At 38.3% G+C, this 13,112-nt stretch overlaps 1 protein-coding gene across 1 annotated transcript in view; it reads left to right on the plus strand.

The window, feature by feature from the left end:
• The window catches only part of MME (membrane metalloendopeptidase), a 92,749-nt gene that overhangs the window by 35,992 nt on the left and 43,645 nt on the right, over positions 1-13,112 (plus strand). The window contains exons 8-9 of the mRNA XM_047099889.1: positions 9,827-9,961; positions 12,162-12,263. Coding sequence (XP_046955845.1) covers positions 9,827-9,961; positions 12,162-12,263 — 237 coding nt within the window. The remainder of the gene's footprint in view (positions 1-9,826; positions 9,962-12,161; positions 12,264-13,112) is intronic.

A 13,112-nucleotide genomic window follows, 5' to 3' on the forward strand; every position in this document is an offset into this window, starting at 1 on the left:
TAGTTGCCAATATTGTTAACAATATTGTAAGATAACGATAGTGTAAGATCTGCGAATCTAGATTTCTTGATAAATTAGTAGGGTTGGAAGCCCTAGGCCTGCGTTCCCAGGTGGCAGCTTTTGAGCAGAGCCGTGGTGGCTGCTGCTTTCCATAGTGCACTTGTTCTTCAGCCTTGAGCAGTCATTTAGATGATTACTGGGTTATATGGACTTCCTGGTCCCTGTGTGCCCTTGAGTTTGTAAATTATTTGGGTTCTGGCTAAGCTACGGTAACAGAGACCTAAAAATACTGAAGCTCCAACCAGAGAGAGGCTTATTTCTATCTCCTGTTGTAATACAGAAGGAGGCGGGCAGTCAGGGGAGGAAGGAAACACTGCTCCATGGGAGTGGCTGAGACCACAGCTTCTTTGACCACCTTATTGCTCTAACATTAAGTCTTCTCATGTTTTATATTAGTCTGTTTGGTCAGAGTTGGTTCGCCAATGCTCTGTTCACATTTCCTGCCACGAGGAAAGAAAAAAAAAATTCTTTTTATGTAAGTGATGCAGAAGTTGCATACATTCCATTGGTTAGAACATTGCCATGTGGCCACAGCTAAATTCTAAGTATTCTGGGAAATGTAGTCTTAAGCTGGGTGGCCATGTGTGTGCCTTTAACATGTGGTTGACAGGGAGGAAAGCTCTATTACTAAACAGAAGAAGGGAATTTTGGATGCCAAAGACATAAGAGTAGGACTTTATACTAGGAAGGTTCTTTAAATGAGCAAATGATAGGGAAAATCCAGCAGCATTGGCATTTACAGCCAGGAAGTTACCAGTTCAAATTAGGTGCCCCTCAGTGATCTGGATTAGACAAGGAAACACACAGCGTGCTTGCTGCCTTGCCCCGCTTCCATAAATAGGGCTATTGGTAATTGTACCCTTTCCTGCTAACATCAGGTCCCAGAATACTTCTCAACTCGGTGCTCCAGCTCCAAGCAACCAGTCGAGGGGGGGGTTGGCATATGGGATAAAATCTAATTTTCATCCTGGAAATGGATAATTACTAGAATATTTGTGGACCCTCCCCCTCTTTTCAAATCCATTAACTGCATGGGGCGGGGGGATGTCAGGGGGAGAACAAAGAATATGTGTGGCCACAGAAGAAATTCCATATTTTTCCTTATTGCCCTCATGATATATGCTACTCTCTCCCAGCCACACCTACCTGTAATCCCTCACTTAGTTTCTATTCTGTATCCCTAGCCAGCTCTCAAGTAAAAGTTAATTCTAGTTTTCCCACTACCTTGCTATCTCTGAAAAAAGTTAACCTCTGTGAATACTTTTTCCTTAGTGTTGTATTGCTTCATGAAAAAAAAAATGATGAAAAGGATAGAGTAATGAAATAACATCTAGTGGAAAAGTTATAAAACTAGAAGAAATCTTAATATCATTGTATCAGTGTAACACTGGTCTTCATTGATTTTCTCACTTATAGGCTTTTATATATCTGTTCCCTTGCCTGGAGTACTGCTCGCATACCTGCCACCTGCCCAGCCCTCTCTCTTCCTTTTCTCCTCACCCTGTCAATCTACGTTTAAATTTTATTTCCTCATGAAGGCCTTCCCTGGAACTTGTAACTAGACGAAAATACCTTTATGTTCCCATAGCGCATGGATTACTGGATACTTTTTTATTTAATGTCACTTTCCCCCCCTAGGAAAGTGTAAAATTAGTGGCAACAGTGGCATGTCTCACTTATTCTTTGCTTCATTTCTAGTGTCCAGCTTGGTTCCTGACCCTTATTAGTTATCAAATGAATACTAAGTGAATCAAGGGATGAACGGAATCAGTAGATGAACAGTTGAGGGGGAAGATGGCAGGGAAGAGAGGAAAGAAAAGGAAGGTAGAAACACCCAATCTCTTAGAGCTCCGTCCTAGTTCCTCACCTTGATTTTGGGGCAAGTATGAACTCTAGAATATCAGTGGCTAATGGACTATATTTCCTAAGTATCTTACAAACATCCTATAAATGATGTATCCCTCTTCCTCTTTTTAATGTCTAATTCTTTCTCTGCTATACTTTCAGTTTGTCTGAGATATATTCACATAGTCAGTGGGCCCCATACTTTTGCATTCCACATTATTTTATTGGAAATAACCAAGAGAAACTTTGAGGATTGGCATGAGGTCACCAAATTTTACCAGGAAAGGGGCTCCATCTTTGATTAGAGAAGCCTGGCTTCCTTGCCAGTCACTCTAACCAATGATTTTCAAACTATAGTGTGGAGTCTGATTCTGCAGTTATGCCTCAGGGGCAGGGTAATGAGGGAGGGTCACATCCCCTCTTTGATCATAAGGACCCTAAACATAAATCTTGATCAGATCATTACCTAAGCCCATTTCCCCAGATCCTTCTTGGCTCCTCTTTGAGGATATCCAGCTCATTCCAGAAGTCTTCCTCATAATCCTAAACTAAACTTATCATGAACAATGGAAACAGCACCTACTATGAAAGCGCATTCTCCTTCATAGAAATATGTTTGTGGTGTGTGTGTGTGTATGTGTGTTTGCTTTTGATACCCTCCAAATGGAATTTTTGTGTTGTGATAATTGTTTGGCATTCAAAACAATAAAATACTTTGTGTCATTACACTACTAAGTAATGAAAATAGATGATGCATTTTTTTTCCCCAGGAACTATCTCTCACCTCCTTCCTCAAAGACAAAACCTATTTTTCTCTTGTTAAAAGGCCTTCTTGCTTTTCAGACTTACTATGTGCTTTTATTCTGGCAGTTTTAAATGTTATATTTTGAGAAATGCGTATGATATTCGTCTGGTTATCTTTCTGAACTTAAATACCTCTGTTCCTTTTCATTTTCTGTACTTTCTGTCTCACTTAAGAGAACATGCCCTATGATAATAGAAACCAAAGATATATATTCTAATATTTCGTACATGACACATTCATATGTTTTCTTAACAATTAAGGTTACTCATGCACAGACTTTAAGAACTAAATGGGACATTAGAGGATTTAGTCCAAACTCTTCTCTTACAAATGAGGAAACAGAGACCCAAAGAAGTAAAATGACTTGCTTAAACTCACAGATTAAAAGATCCATGTGTCAGTTAAGAACATTAATTGTAGGGGCGTCTGGGTGGCTCAGTCGGTTGAGCGTCCAACTTCGGCTCAGGTCATGATCTCACAGTTCGTGGGTTCAAGCCCTGCGTCGGACTCTGTGCGGACAGTTCGGAGCCTGGAGCCTGCTTTGGATTCTGTGTCTCCCTCTCTCTCTGCCCCTCCCCTGCTCACGCTCTGTCGCTCTCTGTCTCTCAAAAATAAATAAATGAAAAATAAAGAAATAAATAAATAAAAAAGAACATTAATTGTAAGTAATAAAACCTACTCTGATTAATTTGAATGACACACTACTACCTCACAGGACAGAAGTTGAGATTTGAAATAATTCTGTACATTCTAAGGGTATAGTTTCTATGCAAAGAAAACAATAGGAAAGATACACATTACCCATAAAAGATAATCATCCTATCCATAATTTTTCATTGGAACCAGCCTTATGTGAGAAAGTTCTTGTATATTGATTGAGTCACTGAAAGGAATGATGGCGTGAATTTTCTTAAGAAGCTACTCACCTTCAGAAGAGTCTCCCAACTCTGTATTTGAGGATAAATTGGAACAGTTTTCAAAGCTTCCCTTTAATTACCTCTAGATTATCAAGGCTAATTGTTACCTTGTCCTGTTTTGTAAAGAAATCTGTAGGTTAGCCACACCAAATATTTGAACATAATTGGGTTATAGATATGTTTATTTATGCTCCGTGTTTGTCTGAGAAAGTAGAATAAGCCACAGTAGCAGTTTCCAAACCTAAGACCTCTTTGTGTGTGTCAATAGCAGGGCTCTGTGTAGCCACACCTTCTTGCCTGCATGCTTCAGGACAATCCATCATGATTTATTTTACTTGCTTACACATCAACAAAATATTTATTTGAACAGAGCATTTCAGGGCTAAAAGAAAAGTGAGCAAACCACTGGTCTAGCAGATGAGAACCAGAGGAGGTGGGGCAGAAATTGGAAATTAGAAGCCACAGGATATAGTGCTATAGGGGCATAGGAGGGAAGAAGGAGTCCAGAATCATGAACAAATTCAATCCTCTTAGAAAAACTGAGGGCTCATGAAAATGGAGATGTTTGAGGGATGAGGATAGAGGACTTGGAACATGGCCAGGACGGTTGGAAGCCAAAAAGAGATGACCCAGGTTCTGTGTGTCTGAATAAGAGAAAATGCAGACGGGAAAGAAGGAAGGAACAAAAGCTGAGGTTTGCAATCCTTTCGATGAGCAGGCGCAAGCTGGAATTGAGTTAAACCTACAGAGGATTTTGTTTGCTCACTTACCCAAAATACAAGCAGAGAGAAACTGTTCCAGACTTGGGCTGAGAATGGAAGTCTGATGACATAGGAAGTGAGGGAAACTTACTTAATATACTTAAAATTTAGCTTCATTTTTTAATTTATTTTTTAATTTTTTAAGTTTATTTATCTATTTTGAGAGAGCAAGAGAGAGAGAGTGCACACGAGCAGGGGAAGGGCAGAGAGAGAGGGAGAAAGAAAGAATCCCAAGCAGGCTCCACACCATCAGCGCAGAGCCTGATGTGGGGCTCAAACCCATGAACTGTGAGATCATGACCTGAGTGGATCATGATGCTTAAGTGACTGAGCCACCAGGCACCCCAAAATTCATTTTTTAAAATCAGTAGATATTTATTGAGCTTCTGCTATGTGACAGATATTTTTCTAGGTGGCAGATATACCAAGGAAACAAGGCAGAAAAGTTCCTGTTCACCTAGAACTCATGTTCTAATGTCAAGAGATAGAAAGCAAAGAAACAAGTAAATAATATAAGGAAATAAGATAAATGCAGACAGTAGTGTTATAAAGGAAACAAAACAAGGTGATACAAGGTGAGTGACTGGGGATAGGGGTTGGTGGAGAATTTAGATGTAATTTGGTTTGGTTTTTAAAAAGATCACACTGGCCGCTGCTTGGCTGACTTGATAAAACAGATTCTGCAAGGGAAACTGCTGACCTCATTTTGTCCTTTCTGGGCACCAGGTGACTAACAGTCAGGAGATTGTACCCAGTCCAGGCATCTGTATTTAACAAAATGTAAAGGAGCTTTTAAACTTGAGACTTAGTGAATATGACAAGAATATGTGAATATGACAAGACTTGTCTTGGCATGTGTGGCACTGACAAGAGAATTTTTTGAGATGGATTGAACGTGGTTTATAAAAGGAACTACATACAGCTTCTCAAACATCTGCAATAAACCTTAGAAGTTACACAATAAGTGCTCACATCAGTCTCTAGGTTCTCCTCATTCATAATCTGATGAAAGCCCCCAAAGAGTCCCCATGCTGGTCTACAGTGGATCCTCTCGAGTCTGGTGTTTCTCCTGCTCAGATTGGGTGCTCTTTCTCAATTCTGTCTGCAGTCCCTGCAGGGGAGCAGGTCTCTAGTGCGACAGGTGCGTGCTCCCTGACAATGATGTTTAAGCGGTCAAAAAAATAACAAGCCTTTTTGATGGGAAACCTGTCTTTCCCACTTGGTGTCCCCTGTGTGTTCCTTCAGGAAACTTTCTGTGGAGCATTATTAAAAATCTCTGGGCATCAAGGGGCGCCTGGGTGGCTCAGTCGGTTGAGCGTCCGACTTCGGCTCAGGTCACGATCTCACGGTTCGTGAGTTTGAGCCCCGCGTCAGGCTCTGGGCTGATGGCTCGGAGCCTGGAGCCTGCTTCTGATTCTGTGTCTCCCTCTCTCTCTGCCCCTCCCCCATTCATGCTCTGTCTCTCTCTGTCTCAAAAATAAATAAACATTAAAAAAAATTAAAAAAAAAATCTCTGGGCATCCAAATGTCCATTGATGGATGAATGGATAAAGAAGATGTGGTATATATATACAATAGAGTATTACTCGGTAATCAAAAAGAATGAAATCTTGCCATTTGCAACTACGTGGATGGAACTGCAGGGTATTATGCTAAGTGAAATCAGTCAATCAGAGAAAGACATATCACATGACTTCACTCATATGAGGACTTTAAGAGACAAAACAGATGAACCTAAGGGAAGGGAAACAAAAATAATATAAAAACAGGGAGGGGGACAAAACAGAAGAGACTCATAAATATGGAGAACTGAGGGTTACAGGAGGGGTTGTGGGATGGGGGATGGGCTAAATGGGTAAGGGGCATTGAGGAATCTACTCCTGAAATCAGTGTTTCACTATATGCTAACTAATTTGGATGTAAATTTTAAAAAATAAAAAATAAAATTAAAAAAAAAAAAGTGAGGAAAACTTCAAAAAAAAAAAATCCCTGGGCATCAGTGGATAAGAATAGCACAGTTCGATGACTTCTCAGTCATCTCCACATGACTCCTCTAGAAAAGGGAACGCAGAAAATTGGTAAGAGCTGGGTGTCCCAGGACAGAATCTTTGGAAGCGAAACCCTGATCCTTAGGTTGTTGTTGCCCTCAGGTACCCAAATATCAGCCAATCTAACTAGAAAGCTATCTGTTCCTCCCTGGGTTTTGCTGTTGTTCATAAACAAAGATGCTAAATTTTGAAGGACAATAGTAATATGTCATTGCTCTTTTTCTCTTTGGCAACCAACAAATACCAGCTTTGTTCTAAGCAGGAGAAGCCCAATTTCTGAATGGAGCCAATTTATAAGTACCATTTTTTGGTCCTGCAAAATGAAGATAGTTCTAATTAGAGTGACAATTCATGGTCTTGGATGTTAGTAAATATCGTCCCATTGATAATACGTAATTTAAAAATTCACAAAGCTATTATTACGAATTTTACCATAAAACCATGTGAAACCAATGATCATCTCTGAACCTGCTATTATAGGAATTGGGATGTACAAAGTTTTATTTTTAAAAGGAGGGCTCTGTAGATATTTAGGTGGATTCTTTTTTTAAAAAAAAGTTTTTTGATGTTTATTTATTTTTGAGAGAGAGATGCACACAGAGTGTTAGTGGGAGAGGATCAGAGACAGAGAGGGAGACACAGAATCCAAAGCAGGCTCCAGGCTCTGAGCTATCAGCACAGAGCCTGATGTGGGGCTCGAACTCACAAACAGTGAGATCAGACCTGAGCCGAGGTCAGATGCTCAACAGAATGAGCCACCCAGGCGCCCCGATTCTTTTTCACATAAAGGATTCACTGTGTGAAGGCTTAAACAAGGCCACCTTATGACCACTGGCTGTGACCCTTGTCCTAGTAACTAATTGCTCTTTCAGTAACAAAAAAGAAAAATTGAATTTCAATTTTAAAAATATCCTGGCCAATGTACTATTTAAATGTTAAAATATACGTTGATTACTTTCTCCCCAAATCATGACAATTACTATCATTTGGCATATTACATATCTATAAGTATCTCAGGGAAGAGTATTAAAACCTTAGAGTGGAATCACATCTTGTAAAAAGGATTTAACAGCAGGAGTAAGCTTGGGTTCTGACAGCTACTAGATAAATTTGGAAGCCAGGGAAGATAATCAAGATACTAAGACACACATTTTAATCAGTCACATTGGAGTAGTTGCCAGGTAATGGAGCTCATTAAAGGAGGTAGTGTATTCCATGTAGCTGTATTAAATATTCAAGAATCCCAGAGATTGGTGATATCATATGCTTCCAGTTTTCTGGGAAACCTTACCAGCTCAGCAGACTGGAAGCACCATCCAGAGTTCTTGTGCTTGCCTTATGCCAAGTTCTAGAGTCTTTAAATGAACGTGTAAAGGTAAAGATACTGGAGTAGAACCAGTTTGCAGCATCAGTGAAGGGCAGGAGAGCGTTCTTGTTATTGCTTTCTTACCTCATTACCAAAAAAAGCATCCCACAAAATCAAAAGGAATCTCAGCAGACTGATACTGGGAAATTCAAATTACCATTTCCTTCATAGTCAGTAGTAATTCCCTGCTGAATGCAGATGAATTTATATGATTAGAAATATGGTTAATTCAAAACGCTGCATGCTTATACTTTGGAATAGTTGGTCCCGTGAGATGTGAAATCAGACATATTTGTTTACTTCAAAGGGAAACAAGAATTCTGATTACCTTTTAATAGGAAAAGAATGACTTGGTGAGAATATACATAAAAACATCCTTTTATCCCTGTTGCCTTAGTGATTAGGTTTTTAATACAGGCTCACAGCTGAAAAAATAGTTTGTTCTATTGAGTAGCAGTTCCAAGAATAGAGATGCTAGCTGGATACCCCAGCATCACGGGGTGTCCATGAAAAGAGAAACCCTCTCCCTGGGGAACTGTTTACTTAGCATTTAGTGAAGGTCATAGAATGCCAGTATCTAAACCTTACTTTAAGTGGTCCTCTTGATTTTCAAATTGATAATACCTGTACATCTTGCTTGATAAAATATTTTTTTTACTTGCCTGTAGGTTTTATGTTTGATCCTCTTAATGAGTCACTACAAATTCAGATGCGCCTTTTGTACTCACAGTGAATATAAGTGTGCTCCTTTCACTGATAATCAATAAGTAGGGATATTAAACCCTCTTGAAACTACAAAGTGTTAAGCACTGTATAACCTCCCTTCGTATTTACCCTGTGAATGAGTATTAGAAGCACAGAAGTGCCCATTAACTGCAAACTTGTGTGGCATGACTTCCCTAATCATGGTTGTCTGTTTGTCATTAAGCTGGTGCTAGGAACTTGAATTTTGAGTAAATTTTATGGGGTGGGATCATAATTTATTTTAATTGCTGATGGATAATAATGGCTGAATAGCAATGGGTTGAAATCTACATAAGTGTTATTCCATTTCCTGGTGTTGATGCCACTCTGAATTTGAGTAAGGCATTATATATTCTGTAAAAGGTTGATAATATAACTAGTTTATGGTTTACCTTCTCAAAGTTAAAATGCATGTGAAGATAAAATGGAAAGAATTTAAGTCCTTAGAAAAGCTCAAATATCCAGATATAGAAATTTTACATTGTGAGCCAAATTATGAGCACACAGTCTCATTTGCTGCTTAGACAACAACAGCAGCAAAAACAACAAAAATAAACAAAAAACAAATGCTTGGCCAAAGAAAAGATCTAAAGATGTCCTGATAATGTTATATGAGTTTGTGGCCATCTCTTCAAGAACATTTGAAAAGGACATACATAAGCATAGAAAATCTGAGAATGGAATTCAGTAAAAGAATTTATTATTATTCAAGAAAAAATGCTAGGTTATTGCTTATCAAGTGTTTTTGCAACTGCATTCTTAGTAAGGCAATTTAAAATAACTTGATAATGAATAGAAAATTATAGAATTCCCAAATCAAATAGTGATAAATTACTTAGTACCTTCAAATGATACTTTTTTTGTTCTGCTCTAATTCAAACACATGATGACTTTCTAAGAATTTGTGCAGGTCTTTTTCTTTTTTTAATTGTTTTTAATGTTTATTTATTTTTGAGAGACAGAGCGCAAGTGGGGAAGGGGCAGAGAGAGAGGGAAACACAGAATCTGAAGCAGGCTCCAGGCTCCAAGCTGTCAGCACAGAGCCTGATGTGGGGCTTAAACTCATGAACCTTGAGATCATGACCTGAGCCGAAGTCAGACACTTCACGGACAGAGCCACCCAGGCGCCCCTGGGCAGGTCATTTCTTTTAGGATTTAGAAAATGATATCTGTTTTACTGCGCTTTATGTGTTACCAAAAATTAATAAATTTTAAGTTAAATCGTCATGCTAAATATTTAGAATGTTCTCCGACAGTTCATTATTATTTATTTCTTGCAGGCTTGTATAGCATATGTGGATTTTATGATTTCTGTGGCCAGATTGATTCGTAAGGAGAAAGGACTGCCCATCGATGAAAACCAACTTTCTTTGGAAATGAAGAGAGTTATGGAATTGGAAAAAGAAATTGCCAATGTAAAACACATTTTCTTTAATACACTAAATTTTCACCACTCTTTTTTTTCTTTTCTCCTCTCTATCATATTTTAAAGGTAAAATGTGCAACTTTGTAACCAACTGGTAAGAATGCATAGCTCAGTAATGAATCATTGACTTTATGAGGACCTTTGAAACTGTAGAATTTTGTAGTAAACTGGGTTCCTGATAGCCAGGAGGCATACTAAGTTTGGCAAATATTAAACTAGATACACTTAATTACTTATTATAAGTGGATTATACCAAAAGCCTATTTGCAGTCATTTGTTGAAATGTCCTTGAGATTCAGGGCACATGCAATTGCTATGTATAGTTTTCCTTTGCTTTATTTTAAAGTTTAAGGTGATCACAGAGATTGACTGTCCTTTTGCTTAGAAATACTAGTCCCTGAATATGACCACATGACAGTGTGATGTTACTGAGTTCAGACCACCAGGCTGGCTCAAAGGGTCTGACAGGCAAGGTTTAGCAGCACAGCCCACAGGGTGTTTTCGTGAGTTTCCTCTAGTTTCAGATGAACCCTTGGAGTCTGAACTGGCACTTTCTTTTTTTCAATTTTTTTTTTTAATGTTTATTTATTTTTGAGACAGAGAGAGACAGAGCATGAACGGGGGAGGGTCAGAGAGAGAGGGAGACACAGAATCTGAAGCAGGCTCCAGGCTCTGAGCTGTCAGCACAGAGCCCGACGCAGGGCTCGAACTCACGGACCGCGAGATCATGACCTGAGCTGAAGTCGGACGCTTAACTGACTGAGCCACCCAGGCGTGAATTGGCACTTTCTTGTCTGACTTTGCTCTGACAAGAGTCTGCAGTCTCAAGGAGTGAATTCTGTCTAAGCAGTATCAAGGTTATTGATTAAACGCATGGTCAGGTTCAGTCTAGAATCTATAGACCTCTCTCTGACATTGCAAACAACCCGTGTTCCTAAATCCCCATGTGCTTGCCACTGCCCTCAGCATCTTGAAGACTAAAGATCTTTGAGGGCAATTTTAGCTTTCCTGGAGCTACATGCGACCAAAAATCTCCAACCAGAGCCAGACTTTGCTTGGAGCTGCAGCTGGATGAATGGCGTTTGGATGGGTTACATGTGATTCTGTGCTGGACACAGAGTGGTGAGAGGAGAATAGTTTATTGCCCTGGGTTTTTACCACTTGGCTGTTCCCAGACCATGTCATCCTTTGATCAGCCTTAGCTCTGTGATAGTTGTATCTTACCTCAAAATTATTCGTGTCTTTGTTTTTCCTTCTCTCTTAAATTCAGGTTAGGGTGAGGTCTTAGTCTTGTTTGAATCACCTGTGTATCTCCAACAGAATCCGGCTAATTATTGCATTCAGGAGATGTTCAATAAATAATTTTTTAAGTAGTGAATAAATAAGTACCTAAAGGGAAAATTGGAGCCATTGTCACCGAGAAATAATTCCCATATTAAACTTCTACCTTTTGTCTCTCCTCACTTAAAATTGACTTTGCTAATTTCAGCCACTAGTTGAGGAGTTGCTACTACGATTTTCTTTTTTGGTTGAGTGAAAAATAAATAAACAAGTAAATAAAACTGGATGCTGTTGAGTATAGTGTGTTAAACTAATTAGGTGGGATAGGAGTCACAAAAATAGAAGGTGCTGGCACTCTCCTCATATGACTGTGGTGTGCACTAGGAATTTTCTCTCTTACTGGCTTTAAATTCTTGCAGAAGTCATTATGGTTTTTGGTTTGTTTTTGTTTTTGTTTTTCGTGTCTGGATTTTACCTGGGACGCTGGATAGTGGCAATGAGGAGGTGGGAGAGAGTATTTGAGAGCTGCATTGGAGAAGACTGTATTTGAGAAAGTTATCATATAAAACAACCACAGCAACAACTGAGCTGGCCATGACCCTTAAAAAGAAAGAGGCCTGTGGACACTGTCTGTGTGGTTCAGCAGTTGTCAAAGTATAAAAAGATTTTTGAAGAATTTTATATTCGACATGGCAGCCAAATAGTGATGATTATTACTAAATATACTTAAAATCTCCTAAATTTCACTTCTCTTTTTGATATCAATTTATTTTAACCATTAAACAAGTATACAAAATAGAGCTTGAGTTATGTTGTACCTATTCCATACTTCTTTTTCCTTCATATAGAGTTATATTTTTCTAAATCATTCTTAGTTCTAAAACAATGATCAAAAATTAAATCCATAGGCTACAACTAAATCTGAAGATCGAAATGATCCAATGCTTCTTTATAACAAAATGACATTAGCCCAGCTCCAAAATAACTTTTCACTAGAGATCAATGGGAAGGTAAGTACCAAGTTTTATGTGCTCTGTTATTGTGCCATTTCTAAAATTATAACATTGAAATATAGTTGGTTAAAATTCAGTGATTATTTACTTTTTGAAGTAAATTGAATGTCAAAATGAATTTAGAGGACACCAACCATTTGACTTGATGACAAGACTGGGAAAAAAAAAACCATGTGAAATCATTGTATTATATTTAGTTAGAGTGAATTTCAAATTAAAACTCCTTTCAAGGCAGCTATGCAATGATATTAGACTATTGTAACAAAAAGTTTGGAAAACATTAAACTGGAAAATCCTTCTGAAATACAACTGTATAGCCATTGGACTTGGCCAGTCAAATAATAAAGCCACTAATTTCTTTTTAACTCTTAAAAAGGATAATTTATTTATGGAACTTGCCATATTCTCATCAAGGCCATCTATCGAGATGTTCCGAGCAATAGTGGAGAAATAGAACACAAGAAATAAGAAGAAAAATCTGTCTCATAGATTCCATTTATAAACAGTTGTAATTCATTAGCCAGTACGTAATAATCTCTTTTGGGGACTATGCATGTATCCTTGTGTATAAGTTCATACACATGATTGCGAAAAGTAGCAAGATCCATGGGAAAATGTACAAACCATCACATTCACTGATAGAATTCTCTTTGGCACTAATTACAGGAAAAAAAGGGAGGGGGGATACTTTGTAAAGTCATGACCTATTGTTAGGAATTTTTCACATGAAGCTGCTTAAAATAATAAGTGTTAAGGGTTTTAATAAATATATTTTGAAACAATGGTCCGGACTACCAAAGGAAATTAAGAAAAGTATATAGTACTACATACTTAGTGATCTTTATT

Source organism: Lynx rufus, unplaced genomic scaffold, assembly GCF_022079265.1.
Source record: "Lynx rufus isolate CCGP_SWC_20201006 ecotype Redwood Valley unplaced genomic scaffold, mLynRuf1.p SCAF_5, whole genome shotgun sequence".
Lineage (NCBI taxonomy): Eukaryota > Metazoa > Chordata > Mammalia > Carnivora > Felidae > Lynx > Lynx rufus.